The following is an 18,423-nucleotide window of genomic DNA, read 5'->3' on the forward strand; positions in this document are numbered from 1 at the left end:
TTATGTGCTTTCTCGATTACAACCTCCGTTTATACAAATTACATGGAGCTGCACGTACACGTTCGATTTGCCGCGTTTGGATGCCTATGTAGGTTCACAAAGCCATGAGCATTAACAGTAAAGCAACATCCACCATTGTTGTGTTTGCCGCTGCTTCGCTAACGTTGCTGCGCTGGGAAACGTGACACGTATGCAGTGACGTCACACTCGGCTCTGTGATGGCTCTCTAGCCAGTGGAAAGGCAAACCGGTTCTCAGAAGGTTCTTTGAACCAGCACCAGCTCTGAACCAGCACTCGGTTCTTTTTGGTGGAAAAGAGGCATTAAAGCCTCACATGGTCTAGCTAGGTCTCGAACTCACTGTTGCTTTATGGAGCACTTTGAAATAAGTCCATTAGAGGGACCTTTGTAACCTTGAGAAATTGTTGCCAATTTATCAATAGAAAAGAGCCAAAATAGGACAACAATGCTGAGTTTCTTTTAATCATAGACATCTCGAGCTGTAATGGTCAACAATGGCTTTTTGACAAAGCTAAAAACAAGCCTTTCTAAGTACTGTCAATAGACATAATGGAAACTGGTGTAGATCTGAAGTGGATACATGTGTTGGAACCATATTAAATATATTTCTCACTGTGCATTAGACATAAGTTTAAAAAAAAAAAAAAAAACCTTGTTTGGACGCAATGTTAGGCATCAGCTTACGGTTGGCAGAAATTTCTGCAAACAAGCCAAACAAATAATATTTGCTTAGTCAATAATACTAACCCATAATTAACTGCTTCAAGTTTTACATTTCTCTCAAATATTGACTATTCCATCACCAATCAATTTAAAATCCAATAGTTTAATCACAGAACCACTGGGCAGTCAATGAAGCTAATATTTTCAAATGTACCAAAAATGCCAGTGTTTTGTTTTTTTTTGCAAGATTGTATTATATAACATAACAGACAAGTTTAAGGGCCACAAAATAAAAGGCACCTTCACTGACTCACTTTCCACCGCTTATCCGAACTTCTCGGGTCACGGGGAGCCTGTGCCTATCTCAGGCGTCTTCGAGCATCAAGGCAGGATACACCCTGGACGGAGTGCCAACCCATCGCAGGGCACACACACTCTCATTCACTCTCTCACACACACACACACACACACACACAACGGACAATTTTCCAGAGATGACAATCAACCTACCATGCATGTCTTTGGACAGGGGAAACCCCCGAGGTGAACATGCAAACTCCGCACACACAAGGCGGAGGCGGGAATCGATCCCCGACCCTGGAGGTGTGAGGCAAACGTGCTAACTGCTAAGCCACCATGCCCCCCCCCCCCCCCTAAAAGGCACCCATTTTAGTAATTCATCTGTTTTGTTCACAACAACAGAGAAAACACATATAGCCGAGGTCTAAACAAGTTGAGAAACCTCACTCGTTTGGAAACAGACGTTTTGTAGTGGAACTTTCCTTCTAACCCAGTGGCAGTTTCTGAACCACACAACCTGGGCATTTTTTTGCATTTTCTGTCCATCATACCTGACTCAACTTGCTGAATTGTCAGAGCTATTCAGGGTCAACAGCAGGTTTGTTTGACACAAAAATGTGCCGCTCAGGAGGTCAGGAATGAAAGGGGTCAGACTGAAGGCCATCACATGTTTATATAGCTGCTTCAACCACAACTTGCATTTCGAAGTTAAAGGATCGCTGGATGATAGAATAACCACAAATAGAGGGATGGAGAATTGTTTTTTTCTAGTTTTACTCTATTCCACTGACTGATGAGACTCAGGGCAGTTTTCTCTTGAAGTTTAGACAAAGCATCTTCACAACCCTTGCATGACAGGCAAGACTTAAGACTGGGTTTTTGTTTTTTTACTAGAAATGAAATTGAAATGGTGAGAATACGAAGATGGGCCACGTATGCCACGTCCAGTTAAAATCTTTCGAACCGCAATAAACACTTTAGCCTTTAAGCTACCGTACAGTGAAAGTTGCAGACCAAAGCCCTGTCTACTATATAACTTTGTGAAAGCCTAGATTTACCCCTGAAAAAAAGTTTTTCTATAGTTTTCAAAAATTCTCCATCCATACAGAAGCACAAATGTGATTTGCAAACTCTAAGGTCAGTAGTTTAATTTTAAGGCACACGGTCCTCAATGCTGTGGGATTAAGTTTAGTGAGGCTGAGAAGCCAAATCTGTGCCTGTGTGGGCAGGGCCTAGAGAAGGGAAAATAATCAATGAAATAGTTTGTACGGTTTTTATTTCCCTATACATTTTATTTCCCTGATTCCTTTATACATTTGTTCCCAGAAGAAGGAAGAAGAAAAAGAAGAAGAAAAAAGAAGGATATACAATTAAGGTTTAAAATGAATTTAAAAAAGATTAACTTAATTTAAAATACTATATCTCTATCCCTATCCCTAATGATCAAGCCGGAGGTGACGGCGGAAAGGAAAATCTCCCTGTGATAAGAGGAAGAAACATTGAGAGGGAACCAGGTGCAGAAAGGAACCCATCCTCATTTGGGTGACAATCTACAGTAAATAGTGTAAATGAAATGTTAAAACATTCAATATCGCAGGCATCATTGATTTTTATTCTTTGGTTGATTTTTAAAACTCTGCGATGAATATTAATACTTCCAAATCGAAAGGCTGCTGCATTAAGAGCAAACCTGTGTACCTGCATGTACAATGAGTTTCCTGGTGAGAAACAATTCACACTACTAAGTATCATACAATAAAAGTAGCGGTTGTGTCATGCTACCACCCCTAGCAAACAGAATCGTTAAGGTAGATGAAAACGTCAAGTCCTTTCAACGTGTGTGCACAAAAACAGCAACACTGCAAACACAAACCAGCAAAGTGCAGACAAACCCAAGACTGTAATCGGTAACGATAACAGAGCCGTAATCTGGAAGAAACGGTATACAGAAAAATGCCTGAGGTATTAAATCAAAGATAATTCTCAACCATGAAGATATGAGTAGGGTTGGGTTAAAAAAAACCATAAGAAAATAAAGCAAGGTTTAATAAGTTCTGATAACTTCAGCCAAAACATCTCAGTATGTCGTTTACCGCATAACTGTTTACCCACATTTAAAGCAGTCAGTTTGTCCCCCCCTCCCCACAACGACATTTTATTTAGCAAGACTTTTTAGTGGTGTCCTGATAAGGAATAACAAACACAATCTACCCAAAATCAAAGCAAAGATTTATTTTAGTGATGACACGCAATGTGTACAAGTTTGCATATAGTGCATAAATATGCAGTTTGGGCCGCACCTATTTTTTGGCATTGAACCTGTTTACAATGTCGGTCAAGCGAGTTTTTTGTTGTTTGAGGGCTCGACTCCCAGAACCTTAAACACGAACCAATAAAAGGCTGGTCGACTTGAGGACTTGATTAAAAACACGGATATTTTTCAACCAAACAGAAGACAACAAGACCTGCTTTTTACAAGAAAAGACAAGAAAAGAAAAGAAAAGAAAAAAGAAAACAGAGAGAGAGAGAGAGAGAGAGAGAGAGAAATCCTCGGCAGAAGTGACTAATAGCAGGTGAAGAGACGCGCATGAATCCAGCTACCTAATTCACAGTCTCCCTTGCATTCAATACAGCCAACACTTAACTCAAGGTCCTTAACTCCACTGCAATCCTGCTTAAACCAGCAGGAAAAAAGGAGACGAAGAAGTTGAAGAGACAGAGCGGATAGAAGGAATGACAACGGGCACAATGAAGAGTTGGAGCTCATTTGTTCTCGCTGGTCAAATCCTTCTTAACATGTCCTGTCAGCTGTGCGGGATTTGCAATGTGCTCAGTACTTATAATTCATACAATTATTTTCCCAGAATAAATCCCTTGCTGATGTGGCTCGGGTTTAAAGGGTGAAGAGGGCATTTTAATTAGGCCTACGTGACTGATAACTTCATACAGTAATTTCCTTTCGCTTCATTCATTAGCTGGTATCGCGTGCACAAACAGCAAACCACAAGCACGGCTATAGGCACAAGTCTTTAATTACTGTGCTTAAAACTCAGGATCGGTGCAAACTGGGAAAGTTTTGCTTAGCTACAAATATTCACGCAAGCGATTCCCCTTTAACACAAAACGCAGTCCATCAGACAAGCCATGGGGGTGTCCACAGTTAGCTTTCTGTAGCCGAATAAATGAGCGCACATCATCTGAAACATGTCTAATAAACACCAAATGATGTATGGAAGAAGAAAGGCATTCTGGCTTCAAGATGTTACTCCTGCTTTGATCTCAAACATCCTTCGGCTCATTTTTATACATGTAGGTCTGGGAAAACTCGTCAGATGTCAGCTTGTAAGAATAAATAAATAAATAAATAAATAGATAGATAGATCTGCCAATAATACACTTCGACATCTCTACTTTAACAAACAACAAACTAAACGCATACAGAAATGTTTAGTTTAGTCCGTTTTCTTTAGCAGATGCTTTCTGAAGTGCCTTACTTTCTTTGAACGTCACTTAGAACTGATATTCTAAGTGACACACAGACAGTTCCATGTTACAGGTTGGTAAACCTAAACTTTTTATCATCAGTGTGCTAAGGCAAAGGTAGCCCAGCAGTCAAAACGCCGGCCTAGTGATGGGAAGGACATGAGTTCGACTCCCAGTACAGCCAAGCTGCCACTGCTGGCCCCTAGAGCACGGCCCTAAATCCGCAACTGCTCAGCTGTATGAAAGAGATAAATGAAAGCTGCCCTGGAAAAGGACGTTTGCCAACAGTCATAAATGTTAATATCATTAGTCTTAATATCTGTAGTAGCAGCTCATACACGGAACTTCATATACTGTAAGCCACTCCGTCAACATAATCTATAACGCATTAGGTTTATATTAATGCACTGGTTCTATTGTTGTATGAGCAGCAGTTTAACACGAACAAAACACACCCCTACTGACCAATCAGATACGAGCATTCAGCAATGCTGTGGTATAAGATAAGTTTAGCAAACACAAACTTTACCGTAATAAATTCAGTCGGTCGATAAAATAATCTTGCTAGTGAAGAGTGACTTCCGTGTCTAAATAAAGGACATGCTTAGATTGAATTAGTAGGCAGCTACACTGTGGCCATCACACCCATAGTTGGGCTTTCTAGAATGCCTTTGTATGCTGTAACACTACAATTTTCATTTTACTGGAACTGAGGTCCAACCCTCATTCAGCACAACAATGCCTCTGTACACAAAACGAGCTCCATGAACGCACTGAGTGGACTGGAAGAACTCGAGTGTCCTGACCGTAACACCCTTTTGGAGCATACAGTAAACATACAGACGTGAAAGGATTTTTAATCACAGTCTCCGGTGTCACCCAGATGACGATGGGTTCTCTTTTCAGTCTGGTTCCTTCTCAAGGTGTCTTCCCCGTATCGTCTCAGGGAGTTTTTCATTGCCTCCACCAGCTCTGGCTTGCCCTTTAGGGCTATATTTCAGTTTAAAAATTCATATCTTTAATTTACACATTTCCATAAAGGCGCTTTTGCGACACTGTCCAATGTTAAAAACAGAAGTGTATTGAAATCCCTAGAGCCGCACTCCAAAAAAGCCTTTACAATACACCAGAGTTTATTATTGGATCAAAGTGGGAACCGCGTTCATACGAAAGCTGACAGATTTGGATGTAAATGATCAGCAAGCGTCATGCGTGTGTATATTTCTGACCAGCGGGAACGCTGTTACTTAATGTACACAAGACTAAAGATATTGAGCACTGATAAGAGCACACAGACCGGTCAGGGGAAGAGAAGACCGTGAGGAGGCCCCTGTTTACATTCCCTGAGGTAAGCAGACAGAGACTGATGCATGTGATCCTGATGATCAGATCGGGTTCTCGTCTTCCATTTTAACCTTTTTTTAAACGCCATAGTTAAGGCTGTAAGTAGATTAGATTATTAACATTGAGGTAGAAGTTCAAGGCAATAAATTAAAGATCATTCCAAATGATATAATTAAAGGGGTTTAATTCCACCTGGGATTAAAGGAGTTATTAGGTTTTGTTGTAAATATAATGAACTCTAATCCTCTATGAAGGTCTACTGTGCCCTTTAAAATAAGAGCTCTTACTGTTAAATAATAAGGGCTGCCAAAATCAATACTTTCATTTCTAATCTTTAATAAATGATGTTACATTAAATGTTGATCAGTGAAGAATGTCTTGCGCCTGTGTGGGGTTGCTTACAGAGAGTCTTCTTCCCATTCGTTCAAGAGTGAACTTTCTACATGCTTGTATTCGGATCAAAAATATTTCTGAGAAGAAAATGTCAAGAATGTCATCAAGTAAAGGATTTCTTCCAGAAAGACTTGCATACAACAATGTGCCATGCAGTGGGACAAACCACTGCCCCAAACCCTCCCTCCCAAAAAGCCCCTTATTCAAACACCAAACAAAATATTTGGGCATCTATTACGCCCAACCCCTAGAGTGAGGAAAAAAGAAAAAGTTTAACACTGAGGTGTGCAGATTAGTGTTGTGAATCTGGACCTAGTTTCAAACTAGCACAGAAGTAGAGACACCACATGCTCAGAACAATGGCACATTACACAGCCATAGTCTCTAGGTTCAGAGAGAGAGAGAGAAGAGAGCATGAGTGAGCGAGAAAGAGAGAAAAAAAGAGAGTGAGAGAGCCGAGAGAGGAGAGAGAACAGAGAGAGAGCGAGAGAGAGAGAGAAAAAGAGAGCGCAAGAGCATGAGTGAGTGAGAAAGAGAGAAAAAAAAAGAGAGAGTGAGCCGAGAGAGAGAACAGAGAGAGGAGAGAGAAGGAGAGAAAATGAGAAAGAGAAAGAGAGAGAGAGAGAGAAAAGAGCACGAGAGAGCAAGTGAGCGAGAAAAGGAGAGAGCGAGCCGAGAGAGAGTGTGCCGAGAGCATCCTGACCAGCTGTCTGCCCATCTGCTATGGTAACTACACTTTCAGACCTCACAGCCTACACCGAATGGTGAAGATCATCAGGGTCTCTCTAATAAGCATTGTGGACATCTCCCACAGTGCATCTGTAGGTAGTAAAGCAGACGTGCTACCAGCACCAGGTTCTGCAGCGGCTTCTATCCTGTGAGGCAGTCAGAAGTCTCACCACACTATTGCCTCTTAACACACACCTGGACTCATCAAACCCACCTGGCAGCTAACACTGATCATGTACCAGTGCACAACTGTGCTGCACCACTTACACTATACAAAACTGTGTAGAATAGTGCAGACTGTGTGATTTGTACTGCAGCTTTAGTCTTACACACATTACAGTCCTGTAGCAGTCCTTTGGCTGCCCTCGAACCACTCGTTATCGTCTCTAAGGCTTATTTCTTTAGCAATCATGTTTACAATCAGTAGAGAGATTTTCCCAGCATGTGTACTACAGTCGTCTCCACAAACATCCCTTTAGTCATGGGATAACAATAATAAGAGCTGTATTTTACTGTGTTTATAAACTGCTGTGACAAAAAGTCATATCTGCTTAAAAGGTCTTAATTGTTGCTTTACAGCAGCTCCGATGATCAGTCTGAAAGCCATCAGTTAATTTGTGCTGTTAACAACTATAAATAACTATGTCTGTCGGATTACCTGTTTTAAGAGGACGACCCTTGACCTCGACCAGTCCGTAAAGCGTGACATGTGTACACACACCGGTTTACGACATTGAGAAACTCATAAAACAGACATATGGCCATCTTGACTGCGGCGCAGTGTGTGTGTTGATCAGAGAAGATTCCAACAAAAGGACTGAAAGCGGCTCGTAAAAGGAAAATATAGCTGTCGCACGAGGAGACATGGAACGCATACGACAGGCCAGTTAGACAAACACCATTAACGCTAATGTCACATCTAAGGATATTTAGGTTTCGGTTTCAGTCACGCGATTTTTCTGAACTTCTAAAAACCAGTAAAGGAGAGGAGATGCGAGTTTATCCAGGGACTGTGAGCGAGCTTGCAGCTGAGCCAGCTCTGTTCTTACTGCCACGATAAGCCATGTAAATATAAACTAAAAGTGAAAGCTGAACGGCGAATTTTAATTAGCGCTGGTGCCTGGAGAATTGGCTGAAAATATGCTATACTGCATTCGCCCGACATGTCCGACCCGCCGTATACAGGAGGGACCGAACGTCTGAGTGCGCAACCAAGAAGTCGATTTCAATTACAAACCATAATTGTCAAGATATATTTTGTAAACAAGACTCAATACAGAGTTTATTATTACTACACACACAATTTTGTAACAAATTTATCAACATTCAGTGTCCATAAAAAAAGACCAGTTAAATAAATAAATAAATAAATAAATAAATAAAGCACAAGTGAGTGGGTATCAAGAATAGGAGAACTTTTGTCAGGAATAGTATGCAGTATGAGACGGACGTATGGATTAATTTCCGTTAAACAAACAAACTAGCAGCCAGTAGAAGTAAACAACTAACTGAACTTCAACAAATGTAGTATTTATTTGAAGTACAGATTTGATGCTTGATGGCCATGCTGGTATGCGGATGAAGCAGGTTCCGGTTTTAGGTCACAAAATATTACAAAACAAAATACTTCAATTCTATTTATATGTATAGCTGCTTTTAACAATTCACATTGTCTCGAAGCTGTTTTACAGAAGTGTAGAAACCGAATGAAACAGAGACAGGTCATCTCACTGTCGCGTTATTATGAGGCATATTACTTCTATCTGATGTGTCTCATCGTCGTCTCGGTGCATGGTGTCTCGGATCATAAGTAGCGTCAATTTCTCAACGCGTAGATTTACACTGCATTTTAATCTGCTTGGGTTCGTCGGGTTTTTTCACGTCTCATGTTCCTGATATGAGCAGCTAAAGTGGGATTCGGTACAATCTTTAAGTGGCGCTCAGTCGCTGTACTAGAAGTTGCCAAAGTAATAACATTTATCGAATCACTGGGTACGTGACCCACATCTAGGTCACCAACGGCTGTCGCTCACGTCACCGGCAGCTTGCATTCGATATGAATACTCTGTTAACTGTTATAGTCAATATACTCAACATCCCAGAAAAAAAAAGCAGCTGGTGACGGTTAAAGTACTGAAATGTTTTAAATGCAGGACACTTTTATAAAGAACTCACAGCTCAGACAAAATCCTTTCCTAGATTCCTGAACTTTAGATTATTTTCTTCCACCGTTTACAGCACAGGAAATTGCTCATTTTCTTCTTCGCCGCCAAATGCATGGTGTAGAGCGGAAGAATATAAGAATATGGTGCACAGCATGTCATTTAAAACACAGTAGGGCAGCAGGTCCTCAGGACCGGAGCTGAGAAGCCCTGCCCTATTGTACACGCGTCATTTAGCATGAGGATGTGTGAAGGGAAGAGAGCTACTGCACACTGTTTCTGTGAGGAGTGGAAGCTCGGGAGATGGGAGTCGGCGTGTTAATGAGAGCAGACCCTGAACTGAGATCGCAGAGCTTCTCTCTCTCGCTCACTTTCTCTCCTACTAATTACTGCAGAGAGAGAGGCCTGCAGGGCTGACAGGTGCCACGGCCTCCGTACAGGGACACGGAGAGGGCGGGAGTCATGAAAGCAGGGGGTGGGGGGGGCAGACAGAGGCATTTAAACAGAAAGATACCCTACTGGGCTGAAGGATGGACTTGAGCAGAGAGTTTTTGGAATCAGAACAAAAATGTTCTACTCGTTTATTTCCAATAAAGACTCAAACTGGAACCTTTTTTTCTTGAGCTTCGTGTTGTACAAGTCTGTGAGTCTAGAGTCAGGACCAGTGTGAGGTGGGAATACGCCCAGGATGAGGACAATATGCGTTTGTGGTATTTGGAATCTTTAATGTAACAAATCCAACAAAAAATAATTGCAAACTAAATACAGACTGGAAGCACCTGATGATCAGAGTTGATCTAGAAAATTGTAACATTAGCATTAAAAATAAAGAATTGTCATTATGTAATAATAATAAATAATAGTTATTTGTTCTAAATGCAAAACAATACACTCACCAAACTACTTTGAGGGAGCGGCAGGGAAGCAAAAAAAAAAAAAAGCCTTTGAGCATGGTGAGGTTGGTGAGGTTGTTTTTTTCTCTCACACACACAGAATCTGCTCTCACAAGGCAGCAGGAACCCAGAGAACCCGGAGGCGTCCGACTCAGACACGCTGTGACCATGTGACAGACAGTTACCTGAGCTCGGGATCAAACCCAGGAGCTCTGAGACAGCAACGCTATACTCTGTGCCATTTCTGTATCCCTACAAATTACCACAGTTACTGAAATATTGAGCCTGAAATGAGACACAGTTTATTAAACGTGTCGTGGGATAGGGCGGAATCAGGGAAATTTCATTTAAATTTCTTCAAGCTCTGCGTGGCATGTTAAGTAGCAGGCTCACACTTATGCAGCAGTTGATTCATACCCCTGAACCCTCTCCCACTCCCGTACACTGCACAAGGATAAAGAAAGAAACCCAGCGTGGGGGGGAAAGATTAACACTGGAATGAATGCATACAGCCCAGTGAACAGACGCACAACTCCTGAGTTCTCCACTAAAGTGCTCCAAAATGGAGCAGCGGATGATAAACGCTCTGAAATCCCTCACCAGAGGATACAAGATCGAGTTGCAAATACAACCTGAGCTGGAGTGAGCTGAATCAACACCTTGGCAGGGATTTCCAGAAGGGAGGAGGCAATCACAATGGCTTTCCAATTCAGTAAACAAGTCCACTTTACAGACAATCAATTTCCAAACTTTGCTGCAAGGTTTCAGAGGCAGGAAAATGTTTTTCACATCTCCCACATAATCAAAACTAGTCTGATGTGTGCTTGCTGTATGGTAACCGCTGATTTATAGTTTTAGGAATAATTATCCAAAAAAACAAAAACAAATGGAAAAGCAGGACAGGCATAAAAGTCATTATCTTCTGCCTGTTGTGTTTAGGGCGGAAATTTATTTCTGATGAAACACAGCAAAACATGTAAAAGGTAAAGACTTTTTTTCAGAATTTCTCTCACTAAAAAGCTGCTATAAGGTTAACAGATGTGGATTTGACAGAGACGGAATTTACATCTGCTCTAATCATAAGTGGACGAGTTACCCGTGAGTCATTCACACCGTCGGTGTCCTGAACACTTCCATTGGCATTATATGGAAGTGCATGTGCTACTGCTGGGTGTTAAACAGGCTTGAGAGTGAGAAGGAAATAGACAGACAGATAAAGAAAGAAACAGAGAAAGACAAGAAGTAAGACAAAAACAGGCAGAAAGAAAGCAAGCAAGTTAAATGGCATCATGTAAAACGTTGAGTTAAAGATCTCCTGAAAAAGTCATCATATACCTTATACAAAATAGAAATAAGTAAATCGGGTGAAGTAGCTAGGTTTCCCCTCACAGTGCTATTGAACAAATAAAAGCAAAGGAATTCAAATCAAGAGCTTGACCCAAAGAGAGTGAAATAAAAACTTGAAGTAAAAGCAGCTTGCTGACACCAGGTTTACTCGCTGCCTTGCACACATCTTCCGTCAGTCCTTACAGAGCACAAAGCACTGAAACTTAACGCTACACACACGCTTATGCTCTTTACAGCATTGCAGACACGGTTTGCATTTCTAGACATGTCCAACAGACGGGAAAGTTCTTGCTCTCGTCTTTTCACTGCACTTGATTTGACTATTTAACATGATGGCTCAATGGTTTAATAGTTTCCTTTGACAACTTGTCTAAAAGCTCAAAAAGAACTCAAACTTCTTTAAAGACTAGAAATAAGGCCATCTCTGCAAAAAAGAGACGAGATTCAAAAGAAACTTCACACAAATCATCCTAATGAAACAGACTTTAAGTAAGGAATAACAAGGCAGACTGCTAGATGAAAATAATGCATCGGACAGACAGATGAAGAGGCAGGTCGAGGCAGGCCGAGGCAGACCTGCGCTGTTATACAAAAATAATGCACAAATACTTACAATCAGCTTCAAGTAGTCAATAACGCTACTTTATTAAATGACTAATAACTTCTAAATGTCTATTTCTGCATATGCAATAACACACTGATACAGGAAAATAATCAAGGATCAATTCTTCTTCTTGATGTTTTCACAGAGCACAGTTTGAGGTCTGCTTCGCTTTAGTCATTAATCGTGTCGTATTTAACACAACAATGCATTAAGCCTTATATCCTGTTAGATCACGTGTTATCTGGGCCAGTCACTAAATAAATAGAGCACGCAGGTTATCTTCAGGGACTCCACACTTAAAAATCCAGAAAGTTCTATTAAAATCAACATAATTGCATACGGACTAAATCTGTTAGTGAACACTGGTCTGGACCATCAAGTAAACAAGAGAGCGAAACCAAGCAGCAAAAGGAGCGGCAACTAGTCATTAGATACAGAGCTTTAATTATGGCTGGACTTAAACCAGAGCCGACTTGGACTGAGTCTTAATTCTATGCAAAGTATATACATGAGAAAACTAATGCCTGGGTATAAAACATTTCAAACTTAAAAAAAAAATTTAATTCCCAAAAACCTGGACAGAGTTTGTCCATAAGTTCCAAACTGGAGGCAACTTTGGCAACTTGTCACCTTTCAGTGTAAACACAAGCCAAGTCTGCTTCAAGCCACTAAAGTGAGGCTGGGTATACTGATCCATACCCCCCCTCCCTCTCTCCCCCTCCCCAACCTCGTTCTCCCCCCCCCCCTCCACTCCCACCAAGCCACCCCCTCCCCCAAACCACCCACCCTCCCTCTCTCCCCCCTCTTGCACACCTCTCCCCCTCCAATCCCATCACCCTCTCCCATTCCCCTCACACACCTCTCCCCCTCCCTTCCCCCTTCTTCTCTCCCTCCCTTTCCCCTCACTTCCCCCCCTCTCTCACACACCTCTACCTCTCCCCCTCCCTTCGTCTCTCCCTCACACACCTCTCTTACTGTCTCAAACACCTTGAGCAAAGCTGGCACAATTTCAGGAGGAGAAAAAATGATTTGGGGAAAGGTGTTGGGTGGCGATATGCTAATGCTTAAAAAGATTAGCACAAACCTCGACTTTGAGCTAAATTCACTGCTTGGTGAGTTAATATATTATGACGGGGTTCAAAAATATTCGGCCTTTGTTTGAGTGCTGAGAATATTTGTTGTTTTTTTGGTGAAGTTTTCAACTTTTATCTACCTGCTAATGCAATACAATGAAATACGGATGTGCAGATGCCGTGTGACATTTTAAATAAGGAAGCTATTAATTACTAGATGTTTTACTGGCAATGAGCATAGCGTTAGGCGTAAGGAGTGTGTTGCAGAGCTAGTCTGTAATTCCGCCGATCCGTTTTTCAGCATGTATAGCCTGCAGTGCAAATAAAGTACTGTGACACTCGTCTAACTAGCGTAGGAGGATCAGTTTCACCTACATGTATCGTGTGTATTGGGAAATAAACACAAATGCATAATCGGAGCAAATTCAGATTGGAGGAAAAGTCATTTTGCTGCAAATTACTGCCTCGACAAGTTACAAGAATACCGAGAGTAAATATTACAGGTTTTGGTGGCAAAAACAGCTCCATCTTCCTTTATGAGGTTTTATCACATTAGCAGACGTACAGCAACGAAGACTCAAAGTCTGTAAACCAATGAATGAAATTTGAACTCTCCTCCTTGTGTCACTCCAACAGAACCACAGGACAGATGCCCCACCGATTAGTGTTGCATTTAGGATGCAGGACATCTGACTCCTTAATGACTTCGAGGCTACAAGCTTGTCATCAGTGAGATACTATGCATATCTAGTCACATCATCTTTCCCAGAGAACACACAATATTTCAAATAAATAGAGGGTTCTAAATAATGCAGATATGTGGATAAGGTGTGCACGCTCACATTAACTTAACACAGTAACCAGTGGCAGATGTCCTTATCCAGAGCGATGTACAAAAGTGCTTTGAAGTCTATCAGCGATTATATTAACACTGGTGCACTAGGATACAATCGACCTAAAACTTTGTTCAGGGTTTTTTTTTTTATAAAACAGAGAAAATAAGTGCTAATTTAAGTGTCTGAGGAAGAGGTAGGTCTTCAGTCATCGTGTGAAGATGGCCAGTGACTCAGTTGTTCTGGCATCCACTGGAAGTTCGTTCTACCACCTCGGTGCCAGAACAGAGAAGAGTCTTGCTGTATACCGACCTCTTACCCTGAGAGATGGTGGGAGCAGTCGAGCAGTGCTGGGAGATCTGAGGGAGTGAGGTGCAGTGTGAGGAGTGACAAGAGCTTTGAGAAAAGAGGGAGCTGGTAGATTTTTGGCTTTGAATCGGTTGCGTGCTTCTACTGAACTGTGGCAATCTGATGACATTCTACTGGCATCCACTCACTGGCACTGATGGATTTCGCATTAAATTGCCTGTCAGTTGTCATATGAACTGGACATGCAGTGTGTGTAGAAAACCCACCCTTTATCATGTGACCTCTGACACTTGTTGCCCAGTTTAAAGCCCCACAAATTTCCACTGGTCAGCTCACAAAACACCGAGTGGTGATGATGTCCTAAAATGTCCATGTGTTTGTGTGTTCTAAAAGCAGTTTCTCAGCAGCACTACTCTCTCTCTCTCTAAACTTTACAGCTTTGAGACAATCAGAAACCTTTAAAAATTCAAAAAAGTGTGGCCACAATTTAAGCCCACAAAGAAACTTAAAAAACAGATAAATATAAAAATACATTTGTATTTATACATTTATACATAATGAGCAAGCAAAAGGAACATAAAAAGCATTGAAATTTATCACAAACACAAACTCGCCTTGTTTCTGAATACCGTATGAATCAAGCAACTTGATATTCACACGCTTAAGACGATCTGTAACACATAAAAGTAGTCACTAAAAGTCTGTGTGAATGATTAAACAAGGCTGATCGTCCAGCTCAATACACTGGTTAAAAGCTGGGTTCTAGGTTCTCTGTAGACATAATTTACTTGATAAAGAAATTTTATCATTGCTGTAGTAACTCCTGCAATTTTCACAAATGATTCTGATCATTAATGCAGAAATACTCGTAGCTCTGTGACGTCTCGCATCGTCTATTCATTAACATGACGGTGTACATTAGGCACACGTGGGTGCATTCATTTATTTACTCTTTTATAAACACGAGTAAGAGTATGAGTAAGAGTCACGAGTAAGACATGAAATACTGGTGATTTATTTCTAGCAATCCTGTTAGGAGATATATGGAGCTTGAAAGTTAGTCACCCTTCAAACTGGTCATCCTTTCTGGAATGTTGCTGACTTGGAATTCCTGCTCTAGGGATACAAGTGTTTCAGAAAGGCCCAAAATATCCAACTGAGCCTAGCCATTTACACTGAATCAATCAAAACATACAAGACTTGTGGCTGGATGAATTTATTGAATGCATTGGGATGTTACAAATACTACAAGGTTTTCCGCACTGTTGTAAATTGAACGCAGGTGTCTATAAAATCCATTTCATAACCCTTTAAGATGCTTATTCTGGGTTCCCATGGACGAGCAGCTGCAACTCCCAGACAGTCCAGCAAAGTGACGTAAGGCAAACCTCCTGAAGCACGTGCTAACAGTCTCTGGATCCAGGAATCAGGCGGTATGATGGACGCATCAGTGTTTGGCAAATGATTAAAGATATTCCGCTACATACGGAAATGCAGTGCCAACAGTGAAGTCTGAGCGAGGAGGAATAAATGGTCTGGATGTTTTACAAGGTTTGGGTTCCTTAGCTCCAGTAAAGATTAACATTTTACACAATTGCATGCTTCAGACTTTGCCTCACCAGTCTGGAAAAGGCCTCGGTGCACAAAGACAGCTCTATAAATACATGTGCTAGTCCCAGTTAACCTACAATCTGTCAGGTATTAGAGTTAGTGTGAAAAATTCTTCCATTGATCTATTATTTCCAGTAGATTATTTCTTGCAAATAGAAGGGGGAAGTTTTGAGAATGTTTGCTTCTATTTTTTTTTGGTTACTTTCCGTATTTAACCTGCAAAAACATGGCACACAAACACGACTGACAAATCTACAAACAGTGTGACGTGTTAGTAGGATGCAGTACTTACACGATTAACTTATGCCCCACACTTAAAAGTATATACTTTATCTTCACGCCTGAGTAGTGTATAGAATAGACATATAGTAGACATAGTAGACATACGGGGACACGGCAGAGCATTGAGGAAGCCGCTCCACATTTTTAGCCTGAACTACAACATGCTGAATTTAACCCAGGCATTTTTCCTTTTTCTAAAAGCAGCACAAACGCTTAGGACTGAACAGGCACAAATTCCCACACTTCAAAAAATTTCCAATAAAACAAAAACAATCCACAAATCCTCTGGCTGTGTTTACTGATCTAATGTAGAGAAGCAGTATTTGTGTGTATTAACTAGCCAGTGTGTGTCTGCAATCAGCCTAGAAATCAATAAACCGGGGTGTGGTAGCTCGGTGGTTAAGGTGTTCAACTACTGATTTGGAAGGTCATTGGTTCGAATCCCGGGTCCACCGAGCTGCTACTGCTGGGCCCCTGAGCAAGGCCCTTAACCCTCAATTGCTCAGGTGAACAAACTGAAATAAAAATGTAAGTCACTCTGGATAAGATTTAAATGCTAAATGCTGTAAAGTAAATAAACCATGAATCAGTTTCGCATGAATGTAAAAGACTGAAGTTTGGATTTTAACGCCACGTGTGTGTCATTCCTGTGTACTGAAGACCCACAGGGCTGTTAAACGGTAAGAGATGTTTAAGTGATGCTGTGACTACTCACTTGTTCCTGAGCACCTGCCAGGCCGCCTCGATATCCGCGTACAGGTTCTTCTCGGACGGTTTCCCGGTGCTCTGTCCGTACCCGGAGTAGTCGTATGAGAAGACGTTGCAGTTAATGCGCGAGCCAAGGCCGATGTAGAAGCTGCACATCTGTCCGAGGTCCACGGCGTTGCCGTGAGAAAAGAGCAGCGTGTAGCGGCTACTGGGCGCGCAGCGGACGAACATACACAACACGCGGTTACCGCGACTCGTGCGCGTGCCAAACACCTCAACGGCGTCCAGCTCGCGCTGGGAGTACTGCCAATCCGCGCGCTCGGTCAGGTGCAAGCTGCACGCGCCCTCAGTATCCGTGTGCACCGAGTACGTAGGCTCCGGGGGCAGGAAGGCCAGCTTAGCGGCGATGCGGCTCGGGCAGGGCGGGCAGCAGAACAGCCAGCAGAGCTCGCCCAGTGAGAAGCCGTTCATTCTCGGGCCTTGCTCAGGCATTGATGCGTTAAACTGCTAACGTTTAATCACAAAGCACGGAAGGGGAAAACTACGCTTTAGAAATTGTTTATATAGCAAGCTAGCTAATCAATACAAGCTAAGCTAATAAGCTAATAAATGCAGCGTTAGCTACGTACCGCTTCCTGTGGCGCCTCTTAAATCAGTCGATTAACATCTTAAGATCTTTGCTTACCGCAAATACGACGTTGCCAAATAATTCTCCGACCCTTTAAATTAACAATTTGATTCCAGCAGTAAGTTAGCTTAGCCATACACAATGGAAGCAGCCATTTCTCTTGCTACAGTTAGGCCAAGTATAAGACTTCCGGTAGAAGCGGAAATCCTGTCAAACCGGAAGACAATGACGTCGCGACTCCGTGCCAAAGTAAAAAAAAAAAAAATAGTCGTGTCAAGTATATATTTTTTCTTTACAAGGAAAAAGGCCCGAGCTATCAGTTCATATATTTTGTATTTATTTAAACATTATTGCCACGTTACACACAACATTTATGCTTTTTATTAAAAGCTGTAACACTGCTATCAATTTTAATATAAACAGTCAACCAATAATATTATTCAGTTTCCATAACAATTCTGCAAAAATGGGGACAACATATGTAAAAATAAATTTGAGGTAGTTTAATATCTATTTGAAATCCAGCACATGGTCAGCCATCTTAAACATGACCTGGTTGAAAAAGCAGGTACAGAAAAATCCATATTAGCAGCACATCAGGCTCTCCAAGCACTGAGATGCTTTTCTGCTCACCGTGATTGTAAAGAGTGGTTATTTGAGGTATAGTAACCTTCCTGTCAGTCTGGCATTTTCCTCAGACCTCACTCTTTTATCTCACCAGCCACAAAACTGCAGGGCAATGGTTTGTTTTACACTCCATTCTTTCGGAATTCCTTAAACCAGCATGCCTGGCACCAACAATCATGCCTTGGTTAAAGTCACCGATGTTAAGTTTCTCCCCATTCTGATGTCTAATTGGAACATTAACTGAAGTGCATGACACACACTCACATCAACTGTGTGGACTGCACAGACCTACACCAAATATACACTCTTCCAATATATATCTATCAAACTGTTTACATGCTGTTTTTGCTCTTTGAACATGCTGTCTCACATTTTAGTTGATTGCTATTTTGCACAATACTTTACAATATCTCAT

At 41.6% G+C, this 18,423-nt stretch overlaps 1 protein-coding gene across 2 annotated transcripts in view; it reads right to left on the reverse strand.

Moving 5' to 3' along the window:
- abhd17c (abhydrolase domain containing 17C, depalmitoylase) overlaps positions 1 to 17,590 on the reverse strand; it is a 39,036-nt gene extending 21,446 nt beyond the window's left edge. The window contains exons 1-2 of one of the 2 annotated variants that reach the window (XM_027162103.2): positions 17,383 to 17,590; positions 16,761 to 17,257 (exon numbers count right to left, since the gene is read on the reverse strand). In XM_027162103.2, the coding sequence (XP_027017904.1) occupies positions 16,761 to 17,245 (485 nt within the window). In that variant the 5' untranslated portion in view covers positions 17,246 to 17,257; positions 17,383 to 17,590. Of the gene's footprint in view, positions 1 to 16,760; positions 17,261 to 17,382 lie in introns of both variants that reach the window. The other variant, XM_027162094.2, reaches the window with a different exon arrangement.
- Positions 17,591 to 18,423: the final 833 nt, after the last annotated feature.

The sequence above is a fragment of the Tachysurus fulvidraco genome, chromosome 2 (genome assembly GCF_022655615.1).
Source record: "Tachysurus fulvidraco isolate hzauxx_2018 chromosome 2, HZAU_PFXX_2.0, whole genome shotgun sequence".
NCBI lineage: Eukaryota > Metazoa > Chordata > Actinopteri > Siluriformes > Bagridae > Tachysurus > Tachysurus fulvidraco.